General features: G+C 37.8%; 1 protein-coding gene across 1 annotated transcript in view; it reads left to right on the top strand.

The window, feature by feature from the left end:
- dlg2 (discs, large homolog 2 (Drosophila)) overlaps positions 1–20,378 on the top strand; it is a 207,689-nt gene that overhangs the window by 149,936 nt on the left and 37,375 nt on the right. Inside the window, exons 8-14 of the mRNA XM_040150506.1 lie at positions 4,080–4,133; positions 5,266–5,316; positions 7,635–7,759; positions 13,147–13,316; positions 13,956–14,092; positions 17,745–17,889; positions 18,493–18,658. Of these exons, the coding sequence (XP_040006440.1) occupies positions 4,080–4,133; positions 5,266–5,316; positions 7,635–7,759; positions 13,147–13,316; positions 13,956–14,092; positions 17,745–17,889; positions 18,493–18,658 (848 nt within the window). The remainder of the gene's footprint in view (positions 1–4,079; positions 4,134–5,265; positions 5,317–7,634; positions 7,760–13,146; positions 13,317–13,955; positions 14,093–17,744; positions 17,890–18,492; positions 18,659–20,378) is intronic.

Below are 20,378 nucleotides of genomic sequence, written 5' to 3'. Positions count from 1 at the left end.
GAATCAGACCAAGCATGAAAACATGTAGATGGAATTATTTTAGTGATAGACACACTCCATTATTCAGTTGACTTGGAAATGATGATAATTTGTGGTAATTAACCTTTGGAGTGTGTGGATAATAATGCTGGAGAAACTGGTAAAGTCTTCGTCAATATAAGTAATCATTGCCACATTTGATGAAGTGGCCTCTGGGTTCCTTTTTGTTTGATTGGTTGTTTTATTTGTTGTTCTCTGGTTTGTCTACATCTTTCATGCTAGATGCTCATTACTGAGTTGTATCTTATCTGCACTTCTAACAGATCAGCTGCATACGAAATAGAACAATGTGCAATGGGTTTTGCCTTGTCTTTTGTTTTTGTCTTTGTATTATTATTGATGACAATTTGTTTCTATTTGTTTCTTTTTTTGTTTGTTTGCACAGTCAAAAAAATACAGTTATAAAGCTATAAAATATATGTACAGAAAGTATTCAGACCCCTTCACTTTGTGCACATTTTATTATGTTCTAGATTTAATTTTAGATGGATAAAATTGTCATATTTGTACATCAGTCTACATTCGGTAACCCATAATGACAAAGTGAAAATATATTTTTAGAATTTGTGCAAATTCTTTAAAAATCAAAAATAAAATCTGTTATTTACAACAGTATTCAGACCCTTTACTGTGACACTCCAAACTGTGTTCAGGTCCATCCTCTTTGCATTTATTCCTTAATATGTGCATACAACTTGAATAGTCCACCTGTGGCAAATGGACATAGCTTAGAAAGGCACACACCTGTGTATCTAAGGTCCTACAATTCACACTGCATGTCAGGACAAAAACTTAGCCTTGATGTCCAAGGATCTCTCTGTAGACCTCCACGACAGGCATAAATCAGAGCAAGGGTATAAAATGGAAGGGTATAAATCTAGAATGGTAGAAGTCTGGAACCACCAGGGCTCTTTCTAGAGTTAGCCGTCCAGCCAAACTGAGTAAGTACGCAAGAAGGGCCTTGGTCAGGGCATTGACCAAGAACCCAACATTCGCTCTAAGAGCTTCAGAAGTCCTCTGCAGAGATGGGAGAACCTGCCGGAAGGATGACCATCTCAGCAGCACTCCATCAATCAGACCTTTATACTAGAGTAGCTGGACGGAAGCCACTTTGAGTAAGGCATTTGAAAGCCCACTTAGAGTTTGCCAAACAGCATGCAGAGGACTCTGAGAGCATAAGGAAAAAGATTCTTTGGTCTGTTAAGACAGAAATTGAACCCTTTCGGCAGAGAACCAGGCATTACTCATTACCTGGCTAATACCATCCCTATGGAGAAGATGTGGCAGCATCGTGCTATGAGGGTGCTTCTCAGGGACAGGGACAGGGAGACTGGTCAGAATTGAGGGAAGGGTGTATGCAGCCAAATACAGGCAGGTCCTTGAAGAAAACCTGCACCAGAGTGCATGTGAGCTGAGACTGGGGGTTGGTTCACCTGTCAGCTCGACAGTCACCTGAAGCATGCAGACAATGCTTGAGAGGCTTCAGGACAAGTCTATGGCTGTCCTTGAGTGGCTCAACCAAAGCCCAGACTTAAACCCCATAGAACAGCTGTGGAGTGACCTGAAGGTAGCAGTTCACAGACGCCTCCCATGCAATGTGATAGATCTTGAGAGGATCTGCCAAGAAGAATGGGATAAACTGCCAAATCCAGACTGGCTGTAACTGCCCCGAAAGGGGTTTCTGCAAATTATTTAATTTTTTAAATAACGGACATCAGTTTTTGATTTTTAACAAATTTTCAAACATTTCTAAAAACACGTTTTCACTTTGTCATTATGGGTTTATCCATCATTTTTGAATTGATGGGCAAAAATGGCAATTTCATCCATTCAAACTAAAACCTACAACACAATAAAGCAAAAAGGGATCTCAATAAATTCTACCTACATATTCATGCATATAAGACATGCATGAATAACTGAATTAGTTATTGATTTCAAGTCAAATTTAACTTTATTTCCAAATGAGGAAATTCTTTTGATCAATGTATACAGGGGTGATTATAGTACACAAGATAATAATATAAAAAATAAATTTGTGTATTTGAAAAAATAAATTAAATCCATAAAAGGAACCATACCAGAGAAAAGCCATGTTGGCCTCTTACAGTGCCTAACTACCCATCCTCCTTAAATAAAAATACTCCTCTCAAATCAAGTACATGCGCATATACTCACAAACTTTCACCCACACCTCGTGAATAACAGAAAGATAAAACAAAAGATGAAATTAAGAAAAGGCAAAAATGTATAACAATATCAATGTAATTTGTAGGTTATGAATTTGTTTTAATTTACTTTTAAATTGTTACACATTTTAGCTGTTTCAGGCTTAGTTAAATCAATTAAAATGAATGTTGTCAAAAAATGACAGTTCATTATTGCAGCTGAATTATTATCCTCTGGATCTCTGATATTAAGGCAAAGGAGATTAGTGAGTAGTAGTAATAAGCAGTATTAGAGAAGTAATAACAAATAGAGGCATTCATTGTATAATTTACTGTATATCATTTAGAGTATAAGAATGATTACCTTATTTTATCACATAAAAATGGAAATGCATGTCTTCAGGAATGATCAACAATTAATCATGCTTACATGGTTGGCAGTAGAGTTGAATTTTACGCCTGGTCAGCAGCAGTGCTAAATGTGTACATATTCTCAAGCACAAGAAGAAACTGATAAATTGGATTCTGTGCATAGAAATTAGCATACACATGGTTTGAGCACAAAAATGTGCACATACATGGCTGATTTATCAACCAAGGGCCTTACACTCATTTATCAACTAATTGTGAGTAATATAAAGAACCAGCCATTCCTATAGTGTATGTTACCCAAGCAGCTGGTTCATATAGTAGTCTCTGCCATATGAAAGTTGTGAATGACACATCAGCGAACAGGCTGAGTCTCTTGCTGATACCTTATGCTGTCACTGGACTGATGAGCGAGCAAACCATCTCATCTTTTACAGCATTATGTCAGTCAGATGCACAGCAGGTACATAGTCTGTAAGGCACTCTGAAACCTCACGATAGCACGGACATAAATCTGTGTGTGTTTAGTAATACATACAGTACGGTACTACTTAGCTCATGATACTGCAACATGTAAAATATGTTTTCAGCCTAGGACGGTACACAGGGGAATGATTAGGGCTTCCTTTTGTTATTGCCCTTTAAGTTTTATTCATCTTGTGGGGACAAAATCAAAGGACAAATTTCAAAGGAGTCTATAAATGCATCCTTGAGCATCATCTTTTGAAGTGAGTCTCATACATCTGACTCATTGTTAACATACTGTAAACTGAAATGCTGTTAATCTGATGTTCAGTCATGTTTTGGCCAAAGCAGTTCAAAGTTCCTCTCTTGGTATTTCTGCCTTTAACCATCTGCTCATTTTCTATGGGCCATCAGGAGAAACCATTTTGCGTGCACTGTCTCACATTCATACTGCACAATTTATGACAGCAATATTATTACCTGCCTCGAGGTCAAATTTACATACAATACAGACTAGAGAGGACCTGTTAGAGCCATAACAGCTACAGAGGAAAGACACCTTGAACTTGAAAGCTGATAGTTGAATAGGTTTTGACATTCTTACCATTGATGTCTATAAAATGTGAACATTTTACGTTTCCCAGGCACTCATGGCATATTTCAACACAAGCTGCCAGCCTGTATGAATCAGAAATTCTACAATAACTATGCTTTGGCAGCAACTTTTGCTATCAGAAAGGTGTCAGAATTGCATATCTGCATGCTATCCACTCGTTTACTACCCATGTTCTCATCCATCTCTCTTGTTGAACCCATTCAGCTATAATATCTCTTATCAGAGTGCTATCCATGAGAGGGGTGCATTATGGTACCATCCAGCAAATGGAAGTCTGTTAAATTGTTGATGATACAGAGATCCACAAGCTTGTCCCCTGGAAACATTTATGGAAAGTAGGACATTGGTGGGCACAGGCGTCTCTATTACTAAATCCCAAGTCTCACCCTTTCCTCCCCCTTTTCTCTCCGTCTCTCTTACAGGCCAGCCCTGCCCCAATAATTGTCAACACGGACACTTTGGAGTCAGTTCCTTATGTGAGTTTGAATTTTTGTGTCTATCTTTTAATGCACTTATTAGTCTTTTTCAGTAGAAGATGAATACCTCCAGCTGATTAAAGCACACTTGAGTAGGAGCAAATTTTAAAAAAAGGAAGCAGTCCTTTCTGCTCTACTACTGAGTTTGAGATGATTTTGATTGTGTAACTTATCTTAGTAAAACAAATTTAGGTTACAGTGCTGAATTATTAATGTTTGTCATGAATAAAAGACGAGCCCAAGACTTTCGAAAGACCTTCATCTCTAGCACTTTTCACAGTATTTTATATCAAAACAAATCAATGAAGCTTCGGTGCAACACAGAAGCTGAGATAATAACAAATACTTCCCAAACGGGGATTGGGCTCTAAGAGGCTATGTATTTTCATAATAAAATTGTCACAGTTGGCACTTATGTTAACAGTTAAATATACGTTTCTGACAGGAGAGTATCTGCCTCATCCAGTGACTATTATTTTCCTTACTGACAACATTTATCGCATTTATTTAGGCTATTTGTTAATGTGATAGAGCTTCATCAATAAACTGAAGAGTCAACATTTTATTATATAGTAACAACAGATACAACATACATACAGATACAATTCTTCCACTGTTTATAATGTTATACACTGTTCCTGTTTCACTGCTTTTGGTAATTTAGTATTCAGGTCTTGCTTGCTTCCATAGTCATATGAAGTTCTGATAATAATATCTGATGCTACTCAAATGATGGTCAGCTGGGAATATGATATACAGCATCTCTCATGCTTATGTGCTGTTCCTGAATGAATGCATAATGACAGAAGCGCCTGCTGGTAATTAATCATCTCAGTGAGATATAGGATTAGTCAAACTCTATAGCTAACCTTTGCAAAAATACACCTTAAATTGTATCTGTCGAGCTGGGGTCTATTTAACACAGAAAGCACAAGTGGCCTTGGAAAACACCTGTCACCTTCACTTTAAGTATGTAAAACTGGCCTAAGAGTTGCTTTATATGATCCTCTATGAATATATTTCAATATAATTATTCAGTAGCACTGGCATTAATTTTCATTATAAAGCAATTTTTGAAGGACTTAAAAAATGGAGTGAATGTCTCAGCTTAATCTATTTTTTGTTTCCTCAGGTCAACGGCACAGAAATTGAATATGAGTTTGAGGAAATAACTCTAGAGAGGGTGAGTATCTCAGATCCCACAGCTGTGTTTAACCTCGGAAAATCTATGAGAACATGCCTCGGCACTGCGGAAGAGTGAAATGTTCTCCTGGAAGCTTTAAGATACAGTGCAAAGCCGTGATAGAGGGAAGTTTCAAACATTCCTGCTGCTTCACAAAAGGATCTGCGCTCAGTGTGTGGCTCCGTAATCTGTGTATATAGCTATATAGCTAATATCTAAGGAGGAATGTAATTCTCCTGGTATGAACTGTGTCGGACCAGTTACGACTTTTATATACCCAGACTAGCTTTTAGATCAGTTTTTCCACACCACCCTATTAAAACAATGCCAACAATTAAACTGCATACATATACTGCCAAAACTGCACACCTGCTGACCTAAAATAGCTTATCGTTGGTACGAATTTTATTGATAATGACAGCTAAATTTAACATGGCTTATACATAGATCTAAAGTCTCATTTTGCAGCTCCCCATTTGACTTTGGCTGGAAGGTTATTTGACTTGAAATTGAATTAATTCAGATTTTTGATATAAAGGAAGGCATGAAACAGTTTTATCCCTCGCAACCCAAAAAACGATTTGTGGGCTAAAGCAGATTTGGCACAGTTGGCATGACCTCGTAAATGAATCTCCAAGTCATTGAGGTGGAAATACCAGCTAAGTCGATACTAACAGTCACCGAGAGGAAACAATTTTGGCAGCACCAGTACAATCAGGAGCAGAGAAAAAGGCAGACTAGCAGCATAGGTGAATGCCACCAGCCAACCAACAAGAAAGCCTGCACAGGGGCTTTATAAAGATAAGATTTAATACATACAGTAGTCAGCCTCCATCCATTTTAAAGGACCTCCATATTTATCATCTGCTATCAGATAGCACAGACAGGCCTGTGTCTGGTCCCCTCAAGTCATCACCCTGGAGAGCTGAGCAACTATTTTTGATTCAGTGTTCCAGCCCGTGAGGCCCCGCATGCACACTCAGTCGGTTTAATAATCAGAAGAAGCTGCTGTTCCCATCAGCTAACAACTTAATCAAAGCTTGACTCTCATTTTGTGATTAGGCATCCAGGGGATTTTATGTGAAGAGCCAACACTTATAAATACAATATTTCATAGTAAAGTCATGATAATGAAGAGCAAGGTTAACTCAGGAGAGAGGCTGTGACCGTGGCTTACAGTAGGATGCCAGGGCCATTTTTTAATGGCAAACTGAAGACTTAACACATCTGACCACTTTATAATCATACCGAGAGCAGTGACACAAAAAAAGTCATACCATTATATCATGCATCAATATTTGATTAAATTTTAAAGAAATTGCTACTTGTGCTTTTCAACAGAACTAAAGGTCGACACTTAGAAAAGCAGTGTCTCCTAAATGCGTAAAAAGAAAGATTGTGGAGTAACTCAGCTGATTTTAAAAACTATAAATTAATAAATTAAAATCCAGGAAAAAATACATCCACAACAACATAAGCACACTAATAGAATTATCAATTGATTTGATGCTGATCTTCAGTATACTGTTACTACTGTCACAATAACCAATAAATTAACAGCTGCTATAGGTCGACTACGGTACATATCTTCGACCAAACTTAGTCAGCTATAACAGCTGAAGACAGGCTGCTGTGATTGAGAGTATTTGAAACATCTGTAGCTAACAAGTGAGAAATCAAATTAAATCGCTAAAAGTAATGGATAACTGATTAAAACATCCAGCTTCTGCCACTCGAAATAGGAGTACTACAAATGCAAACATGACCAGCCCACTTTAAAAAGGGACAGCAAGCCTAAACGTTGACAATTCCAGGATGATGTCTTGTCTGAAAAGTTATTGTAAAAATATAAATTTTTGATAATTTTTTTATTTCATTAATAGTGATGAAAACATACAGTTTAGAATCAATTGAAATAAACAAATTTTTAATTTATGTTGATGAAGGGGTACTTGAGCTACGCTGACAGTGAAGTGAGGATATGGACAGACAAAATACAGACAAAAAAGGTTGGCAACCACAGCTGTATATAAATATTTGTGAAAAAAAAATGCACATGGCATACTTCAGTGTAATAGGAATAAACAGAGCACTATTTGCTGACAAGTGAAATCCCAACAACAAGAATCATGTTTTCTCTGTTATATCTACAGTTGGACAAATTCTGTAGAATGCTAAACACATCCCCATTGAAGATAGTTGTCCTCAAACTGTGTTAGAGATATTCAGTTGATGTGTTGGCATCTTGGCACATCAGATATAGATTAAGTTCTGGCTGCACAGTCCCTTTTGTCACTGACTGCTTTCCGTGGCCGCAGGGTAACTCAGGGTTGGGCTTTAGCATTGCTGGAGGGACAGATAACCCACACATCGGTGATGACCCCGGTATTTTTATCACCAAGATCATCCCTGGAGGTGCTGCAGCAGAGGATGGACGCCTGAGGTCAGTCACTTATACTTCCCCACACAGGTAACAAGAGACAACTTGAAAGATTTTCAGACCTGATGGGAAAAAAAAGAAAAAAACTTTTGAGAAACTTTTATGTCAATGCCAGAAATGTCCTTTAAGAGGATGTATTAAAGATAATCTCTCTCACCACTCACTGGAGACTAGATGTATCACTGCTTATTTCCTCCACTAGGGCACTTGATAATCTACCTTCAGAAATATTTAATAGAAAACATATTATGTTACAACATTACACAAGTGTCATTTTTCTGTTTCTGAACTGAATTTTGAAGTGTATTAAGGACTAAAACCTGTTTCCTCTCCAGCACTATTATAATAGCTTTTGGAGGAGCCTTGGAAAACTCTACTTGTCAGTTTATCTTGCCGGTACCTATTTTTCAGTGACTCTGGCAAACTCATTTTATCTATATTAAGAAGTGATACATTTTTTAAAGTGTATTTTAGCATGTATATTAACCACAATTAAATATTACACAAATTAAATAACTGTCTGATTAATCTCAAGAATAACAAATGTATTGTTTCAACTAGTATTTTTTTCAGCAGCGTTGCTATTGTGCACACATCCGTAAGCGTGTGACGCTGGACCCATATTTATGAGCATCAGGGGAGAAATAGCTTAAAACAACCTCAGAATCCTTATAGATAGGGTGATTCATTTTCCCCTTGTGTGTCATGTGTCATGTGTATCTTAATTTACCAAGAACTTTTGACACTTAAAGGGCTCTGGAGCCCCATGTAGCTGTAGTAATAAATGTGAAAGAATGAAATGCCTCAACTAAAATTACTTACACTATTTTTATTACACAAATTGACTAGATAATATAAACGTAATGAACCAGTTTGTCAGACTCATTTGAATGTTCAAATACAATTTGACTAACAGGATAAGTGTACAGGACAAAGTTGTACCAGTTTAAGTTTGTGCCTCTTTGAAGGTGGCACCCCATATAATTTTGATTTGTTTGTGTATTGTTTTTGCGCAGACAAAATAAAAATTTGTGCTTGCTCAGTTTATGAGAAATTAAACATTATGTTTTTAAGGATATCCCTCAGCACCACACTAATGTCCAAATTACTCCAAAGTGGTGACTCATTCGTTGGCACATCATTTGTGCAAGAAAAACAAATATCTTTGTTTCATTAATTCTCAAGTTATGAGCTTTACACATCAGATAAATAAACTGTGATAACTTGAGAAATAATGAAGCACAGATGTTTGTTTTGCTGCATAAATGTGCACAAACAATGCACAAATGAATAATACCACTCTCATATTTAATTTCTCAAAAATGCACAAATTAATTGAAATAGTTTTATTTATATCCTGATCACATGGGGTGCCAACCCAAGAGAGATGCAATGTTTGCACATGGTTTGGTAGTACTCCCTACAGACTTCAGTAATTCGATACACCTATCTGTTTAATTAGGCGCCCACCCTAAGTTATTAATGTGAAATGTGCCGGTATTACAGCAGCGTAGGTAACAGGCTGCACAAAAGTGTTAATGCATAGCCTAACATGATTAACTAGTAATCATTTGCTTGGTTTGTAACAATCACTTCGCCATGGACATTCAGAAATGTTCACTTTGTTTAACTAAATTCTGGTACTTGTGTTATATTTCAGTGCCAGCTTTGTCACTAAAATGAACAGAGGGGGTATGGATACATTCTGCCAGATCCTTTCCTACAGGGGTTTATCAAGGAGACACAACACAACACGGCCTGAGCTCATTCATCACTCAACTGGAGTGAAAGGCTTACTCGAGTGAAAACACTCTCTACACTGTACCTGACACCTGAGATCTTGGCTAGTTTAGTAATAGACATGAACACTTTTACCTTAAGTAAGAAACTGAAGAGCCACATTTTGACTGAGAACAGTTTTGCCTCTTAGAACATTTGTTGGAGCTTTTCTGGTTTAATGCAAAGGTGTATGTGCCAGTAATTAACAACAACAAGAAATGGATTGTGGAAATTGATATTTTGTCCCTGTGCATCCATCATGGTGTATCAGCAATCCTCAATTTTGTTTATTAGGTACTGCAAGACAATAGTTTGAGTTTATATGATAAAATATATGTTGATCTAGAACTATTGGCACCTATTAAATGCATTGCTGTCCACCAGAGAGCTACTATTTTGCCAACAGTGGTCACAGTGGTGGATTTACTCTCCAATTATTTGAGGCTTGACAAGGCTTATTATAATCTAAAAAGGAAACCCCAGGAAAGGTTTTGCATTTGGATATGAATTTTTGTTTATCAAAAACATTTATAAACCATTCAACAAAGAAACAAAAGAAATGATCAGAATGTTGATATACAGACCTGGGCACTGTTTTTCATATGTGGATAACAGAATCATCCAGATTAGAATGTTGACAATTTGACACAAATGTGGATTTTCTGGTTCTTCAAAGCGGAACTGCTGTCAGAGCAACAAGTCCTTAAGACCTTTTAGGGTGAACTCCACACATGAATCAATTTTCAAATACAAATGGCTGGCTTTCTTAGATTTATAATGAAAGAGTGTTGATATATGTTTACCAATCATTGTGATCTATAGGTCTAATCATCACAATTTAATAATGAAAAGCTATATTTGGACATGATAAAATATATATTATAATAAAAGTTTGAACACTATAAAAGTACGAGTCCAAATGTAGTTTGAGATACTGTGAGCACTCAACTAAATCAACTCAACTAAAAGATTTTTTCTGTAAAAAGACCAATAGGTTCAGAACAAATGGAATTTAATTTCCAATTAAAATGGGAATTTGTAAGTTGAAAAGTAAAACTTATTAAAAGATCACCTAAAGAGCTCAATTTGCTGAAAATTCTTTCCTCACTAATCAAGCACCAGCATCACATGGTCTAACCACATTCACAACCATACCTAATGTAACTGCAATCACATGATCAGTTCTCAGCCAATTATATAAGTACTCATTGTGTTTTCAATTCTCTATTCCTTTAGCCTTTATTTGAAGGTAACTTTCAAGATAACTAAGATTAACATAAATCTTCAAACTGTGTTCGAAGAAACAAATTAGCTGGATGAGAATTCACAGGATTATTATTGCCTTATAACAGCATATTAGCCTGAATCAGCTAAGCCACATTTGAAGAACAGGTCCCTGTAGTCATAATTATTTAGTCTATTTTTGTATGTGTGTATAGTGTTTGTTTTGTGTTACCCCGTGATGGATTCCGTTTGTCAGACCCTGTACATGGTAGTCCATATTATACATGCTTTTATTTGAAGAGGTCACTGGAGATGTAATTACCTAATAAGTTCAAGAATGGCTAGGCAATTGGTCTCTACTTGAAAACAATATGTTGCATTCAAGTTGCAGGCCAGCCCCTTGTTTTCGTTGCAAACTGCAACACAGATGCATTACACATGCATGCACAGCATCAATCTCAAGCAGATCACAGAAGAAACAGGCTGGGCATAGATCACACTTACCCTAACTGATGGTCACCCAATCGAAGGTGGGCGGTGAGACTGATGCATTATGGATGGAGGGGAGGTCTAATCTCTGTGAGGAGCGAAGCCTGATGGGGATTTGTTTTTCAATAACATTACAGAAGCCAGACGGACTTCCTGTCACTGCTCTGGGACACTGTAGCGGTGCACTAAGCATACTTAATGCACCGGCTTGGGTAAAGGGAGTGCTTGAAGCATTATTACTGTTTTTCATGGAGGTGTTGTTTTTGAGAAGTAAAAGCAAGTGGTCAGGACTAATCCCACAATAACCCTACCATTTTATCACTGATATTTTTTCTATGATTTTTTTCTATGAACCTTTATGAGAGTTTTCATCATTATTGGCTCATTTATTGGCCATCATTCAGTGGTTCTAATTCTAATTTATATGTGTCCTTAGCCCTTTTGAAGCAGCTGAAAATGTTATATATATAAAGAGTTTATATATATATATATATATTTGTGTGTGTGTGTGTTTGTCTATATATATATATATATATAACATTTTTCAACTGTATATACATATATATTTTTATTTTTTTTTATTTTTTTTTTGACATGATGTGTAAGTAAACATTTCTTTTCGCTCTGTTTTCCACTTTTGGAAGTGTGTGTGTATGTATACATGGGATTTCAACTGTGTGTATGCATGTGTGTGTGTCTGCGTGTGTGTGTGTGTGTGTGTGTGTGTGTGTGTGTGTGTGTGTGTGTGTGTGTGTGTGTGTGTGTGTGTGTGTGTGTGTGTGTGTGTGTGTGTGCGCAAACTGGGTCTCAGCTGGTCTCTGTGAGCACCCCCGGGAGAGTTGTGTCCTTGTTTGCCAGGGCGCGGATGTTTTGGTCAACACCTTAGGGGAATTCAAACTGAGCCACTTGCTGACTCTGATTTTTGCAGACTTGTGTGCTCACCCACATGCACACACCCACTCACATTCTAACCCACTGTGACTCTCTGTTATACATCAAAGATATACATAGATAAATAAGTGTAGGGTTCCCACAAGTCCTTAAAAAGTCTTAAAAAGTGTGAAATCCAATAATCTTAATTTTTGGCTATTGTTTATGATTATGATGTTAATGACTAATTAACTTTATTCTCACTTTTAAATATGTTTTTGGTAACAAAGAAAATGTATTGATCACACTGTAACAAATCTACAAAACAAACATGGAACCAGTTACCACACATGTAAAAACCCAGTCTGCACCCAGTCTGCATTTGTCAGAGCACACCCAGCTAGTGTGTCAGGATATGGTGTGTGGCCTGATGTGTCGTAAAATTAATAAGTTAAAATTTCAGTTAACATTATTTTCATCTAATATGGGTAAGTTCGATGATGTCTATGTGTACATATATATATATATATATATGTGTGTGTGTGTGTGTGTGTGTGTGTGTGTGTGTGTGTGTGTGTGTGTGTGTGTGTGTGTGTGTGTGTGTGTCTTCAGTGAGATGCCAATATAGGACTGATCTGCCTGTCTATACTGTAACCTTGTTAGTATGTAATCAGAAACATTACCGCTTATTCAATTCAATCCCTGCTGTGTTGATTTATGTGTTTATAAGATGTTTTTTGGATAAGCATAGATTTTTCTTGTTTCGGTCAAAATGCTTAACAGTGTCTCATCTTAATTGTGATAGATTGGCCCCTCAATTACTACTTTAGTTTGAGCTTGACTTTCTAAAATAGGCTTCAGGTTTAACAAGGTTTTCCAATGGTGGGTGCTATGCATCTGCCTTGCACACACTCCTATCCCAATTAAACATGCTGACAGTTTTTGAAGAACAAAATCGGGTGAGTGTAGCCTTGCTCTTAATTATTATCAATCATTATCATCTCAAATCCAAAATGTTCCTCTTCCAGAGTAAACGACTGCATTCTGCGGGTGAATGATGCAGACGTGTCTGAAGTTTCTCACAGTAAGGCAGTTGAGGCCCTGAAGGTTGCAGGTTCTATTGTCCGACTATATGTGCGGCGCCGCAGGCCAATGCTTGAGACCGTCATTGAGATCAAACTCATCAAAGGACCAAAAGGTGGGCTCAAAAACACAGTCGTGCTTAGTCAAGACATACAGAGTCACATACAGATTAATTGTAATTAACAATTGATAATCACTTCTATTCTGTGATAGATGGTCATGTAAATATTTTTCATGGGTATTGGTAATCAGTTTGGTTTTATCTAAAGGAACAAAACTGGTCACTGTCACTGCAGCATATTTTTTGTATGTACTTTAACTAAAACTTTTGCCAGAGGGCCGAGAGGGTTGTCCCTGCTCAACATAAGAATATAGTGGTACATAATATTGTATGGGGAGACAAGCACTTAAAGCTCTCCAGTTAAGTTTAAAACTGATCCACTGACACAAAAGTGTTAAGTGATAACCTCCAAATGTATATATAATATATCAAAAAACACCTTGATAAATGGATTAGTGACAAGACTTAACATTTACAGCTTCTTCAAAATACTTTTTAAGAAAGCATTATGAAGCAGCTGCAGGAAGTGTTTGACATATTAGGGTAAAATATTCTAGTTATAGAATATTTTATGTATATTAAGATGCACGTCATCATATCATGGTCTCATGTATTGTCTCAAGCCTAACATCTGTCAGACACATAACCCAGAAACTAACCAACTACTTTCATATACATAAACACACACATTAGGGCTTGGCTTCAGTATTGCAGGTGGAGTAGGAAACCAGCACATCCCTGGTGACAACAGCATATATGTCACCAAAATCATTGATGGCGGGGCAGCACAGAAGGATGGTCGGCTACAAGTTGGAGACAGATTGTTAATGGTGAGTAACAGGTATGCTAGCAATGTCAAATGAGACCCATTTTTAGTCTTTACAAGAAAATCTAGAAAAAGTTTTGATACACAAAGGCTGTTTCTTATTACCCTAGCTGATGAAACCTCTCATCTGAGTTGGATGGAGCTATGATGGGAATTACGTGCTGTAACCAAACTCTATGGACTAATACGAATGTTAAAAGTTTAATTTGTCCTGCCCTGAGAGCTGCAAAAAACAGGCAAATGAGGTAAATCACTCACACAGTCATGAGAAAAGGCAGTGTAGGTGAAAACACCTATGTTGTCAAATACAGGCAAGGTAGGTCTGGGGATGCCATAAGTAGAGGCAATCAACAGTTCTGCTCCAGACAGGGGTAAGTAACTAGGCTGAGGAGCCATAGGTTCTGGAGCTGCCTGATGAGGATACGTGGCGTTAACTGATGGTGACTGAAGAGTTGAGAATACTAGAGACTGGACTGGGAAAGCGGTAGAAACAGCATGATCCACAGGTGGTGGTTGCTTTTGAGGAGGATGGAGGTGCAACTCCTGAGAGTGATTTTGTGGCTGGTGGCCGAAATGTAGGGGTTTGGTCGGCTGTGACAACTGTAAGCTTGATGGGAATTGCAGCATGCTGCCTTAGGTGTTACCCATGGTGGGTTGAATATGTGCTGTCACCCTGCTTCACTCGTGAAGGTGGAGCTGGTGGAACGGAGCTGTCAGGAGACATTGGAGGTTCTGGTGGGATGCCCCCTGTCTCAGTCGTGAGGGGAGACGTAACAAGTTTGGCCACCTCTAAATCCTTCTTTGAACAGCTCCTATCTAGACATATGGTTAAGGCCTCTCTGGCCGATGGTGCCTCTTCTTGAGCATGCTGAATCCCTTTAGAAGTTTGGATATTTTAAATCAGCCTGTGATTCCTCTTCTAATTGGTGCAGAGATTATCAAGCTCCATTTTTTACATCCTCTCATCCAGAATAGCAGATTTTACAGGGGAGAGAGCCTGAGAAGGATACATACCAATAGAGAGCAATGTACAATGACTAGATTTGGAGAAAGACCTGGCTATACTCTTACTCGTTTTCCTGGAATTGTTTCCATGTTGTTGTGAAGGTGAGAAGTAGCAGATGAGGATGAACCAATAATGGTATACAACCAGCTTCATAGTCATCTAGGTGACGGGGCAAGCAGTGGTCTCTATGTGGCCTTTCCAGGCTCTCTGACATTTCTGGGACCGGGCTCGAAGGACCAGTTATTGTGGAGTCAATTCTTACTCTTATACTCCGATTACTGCTGGTTGAGGTGGTAGCAATAGGTAATTAGATTATTGGACAAGATACTGAACCCCAAAATTGCCCCCGATGTTTCATCGGTGTGTGAATGTGTGCATGTGTTTATAGAAAGTGCTGTATGCATACGAAAGCGCTGTGCGAATGGGTGAACTTGGGATGTAGTGTAAAGCATTTTGAATGATCAGTAAGAGTAGAAAAGTGTTATATAAGTGCAGGCTATTTACCATTTGTTCATTGGGATCTTGGTAGAAGCAGAAGGGAGTGCTGCATGGGCAGAATTCACACAAACAAACAACCAGTTTTTCAAAAATCAGAATAACTAAAATAAATGTATTTACATGACAATTATAGTAAATTCCCATGAGTGTGGCAATGCCCTACTTCACATGAAAAACAACTAAGAAGAAACAAACAGATTCAACTTACAATAACATGAAACCGTGTCCATTCAGGTAACATCAGGACAGGTAAATGATTGGGCTCTCAAATTAGCACTTGGTTGCTACATGATACACTATGACATGACAAAGAAGGTGTTAATTAGCAGCTACAAAGAATTCACACAGAGAGCACTAAAGCGACATATCTTATAAGTGGAGGCCATAACAAACATAAGAGTGTCTAATAAGTCATAAGCTTGGTACTCACAGTTTGTTGATAAATGCAAAGTAGGCAAAATGCAGTGCACGTTTAATTGTCTCTCTAATTGCCTGTTTAGCTGCTCTTGATTGCACTGCTCTGGCTGAGCAAGACAGCTTCCCATATGGAAGCAATTTCACATCTATACCACATGGCCGGAGCTAGAATTATGAATAAACATGATCTGTTTTAACTATTAACACACAAATCATTCTATTGTTGTATTGTATTATCTTGTCCTTACTGAATACATTATTAAAACTTTCACAATGTGGGCTGAAGCAAGTATGTGAACCCCTAGACTAATGACATCAACAAAAGCTAACTGGAGTCAGGAGTTAGCAAACCTGGAGTCCAGTCAATGAAACCAGATTGGAGGTGTGGGTTAGACCTACTTTGATTTATAAAAAAAACACTCAAAGTTTGTTATTCACAAGAAACATCTACTGATATGAACTGTTTCGCAAAAAGATCTCAGAGAACTTAAGATCAAGAATTGTTATTGTCATAGAATTTGCATTTCTGGAAAGAGTTACTAAGTAATCTCAAAGAGGTATAAGGGTATATAGATATTCATCATATTCAACAGTCCACAGTTTGACAAACTATAAAAGTCTGTAAATGGAGCCGGCTTCTGTGGCTACTCTCCCTAGAAGTGGCCGCCCAGCTAAGATGACTCCGAAAGCACAACACAGACTGCTTAATGAGGCAAAAAAAATCTCAGGGTAACAGCTAAAGGTTTGAAAGGAATCATTCGACCTGGTTAATCAATAAAAACAAACACTGTCCCTTAAGTTTGCCAAAGAACAGCTTGACACTCTACAACACTACTGGAAAAATGTTTATGCTAATGAAACTAAGGTTGAATCGTTTCGGAAGAACAAACGGAACTATGTATGGTGTAAAAAAGGTGAATGAAAAGGTGAAAAAAAAAAAACATAACCACCACAAGGACACAACTGAAACCTTTGTATAAAGACTGTGATATTCTAAGTTGTATCAGTATGTTGGATACCACAGTGGCACTAATTCTGGTGTTTTTCTGTGATGATAAAATGAAAATCAGTAATTTAAGTCAAAACACCTCTCACAAAAGCATGTTTAAAGTATGAAATTATGCTTTTGATGTGCTGACAAGTGACAGCAATGGAATTATGAATCTAACTCAGTAAATAGAGTAACTCAGAGTCTTTCATGATGGTCTTATACGCCCATGACATAACGCTGATTCTGTTGGTGAGTTTTATGAATAAACTGTATAGCATCTGTATCCTGTTAATACAATGGGTGCTATTATACACCCATTGTATTAACAATACTTATACTATTGATATACAAGAGACTAATGGTGATTCCATGATCAAGTTATACTCTGTCTAGTACATTGACTACCAGTGCATTAACCAGGCAGTGTGTTTGCAGCTGAAAACATTCATCCTAAATGATAATTAAGTGATTAAATGACTGAGGCACATATTTTGAAAGTAACAAAGTAGGTTGCTAACCTACTGACTCAGTAACAAGCTCTCTCTTGAGGAGGGAATCCCTCCTGCTTAATCAGTGCTTAATTTAATTACCTTCCTACTGTTGTGTTCTCACCCGAGACCATCTGTCATAATCCAGTCTCCTGGAGATAGGAAGCACGCTAGACTGATCTGAGCAGTAAGAAAACAAAAGGTAGCCTTTAAAAGTACTGATTGAACACAGAAAGACTGTTCATTGTCTGGACAGGTGAACAACTACAGTCTGGAGGAAGTGTCTCATGAAGAAGCTGTGGCCATTTTGAAGAACACGTCGGACGTGGTCTACCTAAAGGTGGGAAAGCCCACCAATGTCTACCTATCAGATCCCTATGGGCCTCCTGATATCACACATTGTAAGTTATCATCTCTTGTTTTAACTGATTAGTCACCAGTAGATCAATTATCTGTCTTTAGAAAAATCTTAATCAGACTGAGGAGAGCATTATTCAGTAAATGTAAAAGATGCAAGATTTGTGTGCAATGAAGCAATATCTCAGAGCATGACTCTGAATCAACTTTTCTTTCAAAAATACACAAAACATTTAGAAGTTAAAGCTGCATGAATCGATGTTTGGCACACACAACGCTGATTTACTATCACATTATAAAGTTGGTATGGTGTACATATTATCAAACAATTGCCAGTTACTGCTTTTAATGTTTTGGCTGATCGGTGTATAGTCATAGAGAGATTCTTTGTTCTTAAAACTATATTTTTATGTTAGAGAAAACTACTACTTTTATATAAATGTTTTAAATTTTCACTCCACTCCAGATTTTAATATCAAATCCCATATCACTGTATTTTGAAAGTAAATTTGAAATATAAAATATTGAAAATTAGAAATACAAAGCATGCAGGAATACTTTTATGGCATAATGGAAATTTGTCTGCTAGTTTGTCTATTTATGCAGCTGCCATTCTGTTTTTACTCTTTCTCACTCTTCCCTCACAGCTTTCTCTCCAGCCATGGAAAATCATATCTCTTCCCCCATCAACAGTGGCACTCTGGAGTATAAATCTGCCCCCCCCCCAATCTCTCCCGGGAGTTATTCCCCCCTCCCTAAGCACTTACTGGGGGAAGAGGATATAAACAGGTTGGATGGTTTTTCCTTCTTACGGTAATTACCTCCCTTCCTACCAGACTACTAGAACTGCAAGTAGAAGCTTTGTCCACCCAGCTACTTGTGTCTCCCCAATAGCCCAACTGATCTGTCTTTGTGTGGCAATTCAAAAGGCAATCAAAACTCCATGGGGAGTTATGATGCATTTTGAAAAGATATCTTGTTTCTCTGAGTTTGGATCACCTGTTACTTTTGTAAAATCCCACTAATCCCAAAGTCTATTTTTCCCCGCAGTGTTTTTCAAAGATGGCCTCAAAAAAGAGTTCTGGGATGATAAAAATGAGTCCCTTGACCCCCAAACAGGAGATGCAATGTTATATTCTGATCACATTTACTCAAAAAAATATTTATAAATTAGAGGGTTCACAGAAACAGCAATTTGAAAACCGCTGGTCATCTTGTAGTCCTGTACTTCTGTTATGCTGTGTTGTGTTTGTGGCTGAATGTCTCTTTTTATGATTTCTTTCTGGACAATGTTTTGTTTCGTGCCATTCTGACACACATCTGCTTGGAGTATCAACATTGTGTTTTGGTTTTGGTGGTACAAGCTGTAATGTAAGGCTTTTGTAATGTTGGTTATTGGAAATGATGTTATAGTAAAGGTTGCCTCAGGTCCAGCAGAAGTACCTTCTAAGTCAGGTTAAAATGTGAAAGGGAATGTGTAGGGAAAGATTTTGAGACAAACAGCGTATCTGTCCCTCTTGCCTGTTTCTGTAATACTGATGTGGCATAAGTGGCAAAGACAGATGTTGTCTGGCTGTTTCATCTTTTTTTTTTTTTTTGGGGTATTTTCTAGGTTTCTAGGAGTTTTTCTAGGTTGTTAGAAACCAACCATAACAGAGTATATGGTTTTAGCTGACTCATGGCACATTTGTTGGACCTTAGTGAGTCTGCTGAAGCTGATATGACAAATTTTGTCATACCTGTAAAGATAAGGCTTTTGGTGGCACATTTTTTAATCTTTTTGGTTCTAAGTGAACAGTGGAAATGCAAACAAAAACCAGTCTAAACGTTCCAGTTTATTTTTTGGCAGTCAAAAAGTGTCATCTATCTGTTGCCTTTTTTAGTCACTCCTCTCTGACAGATCCCAGCCTGAACGGCGGAAAGCTTAAGATGTCGTACAGGACTGAGTCACAGCCAAACATTAGCAACTCCCCACCCTAACACCTAATCCCAAAGTAAGCTGCAATAAGGTTCAGGACCAAATGGGCCAAATTTCCTATCAAGTCAAATCGAAGAGTAAAGCTTTTGTTTGTCTGGTCAGCAAATGTTGCCAGAGGGGATGTTACCCCTACTGCTTGTCAGATATAAGGTTTGGCCTGAGTGGCAGCTGGTCTCAGCTGGTCCATTTATTGGTTATATGTCAAAGCATTTGAAAAATGGCAGAGTAAAGCAGACTTTTAGGTAGCATAACAAGGAAAAGTGGTGGAAATCACAACGAACAAATGAATACATACACTGCATAATGCTTCTCTGTTAGAATAGAATTATGCTGTGCTGTCATATTCCATTTGCAAAGTAAAGACTGATGGAGGAATATCGCAGCAGATTGGTAACAAAAGCTCATTTCAGAGGATAGGTGAAGGACCCCTGTTTTAAGCCTTGGTGAGTGAAGGATTAATCCTCCATTCTCACTGGAGTTAAGAGGTTTACTATTTGCTCTTGTCAAAGGTGCATCCCTAATGGCCTTTGAGATTACCATGCTGACCTTAAGTGT

Source organism: Xiphias gladius, chromosome 17 (genome assembly GCF_016859285.1).
Source record: "Xiphias gladius isolate SHS-SW01 ecotype Sanya breed wild chromosome 17, ASM1685928v1, whole genome shotgun sequence".
NCBI lineage: Eukaryota > Metazoa > Chordata > Actinopteri > Istiophoriformes > Xiphiidae > Xiphias > Xiphias gladius.
The sequence above is the reverse complement of the archived record's forward strand: the minus strand, read 5'-3'. Positions and strand labels throughout refer to the sequence as shown.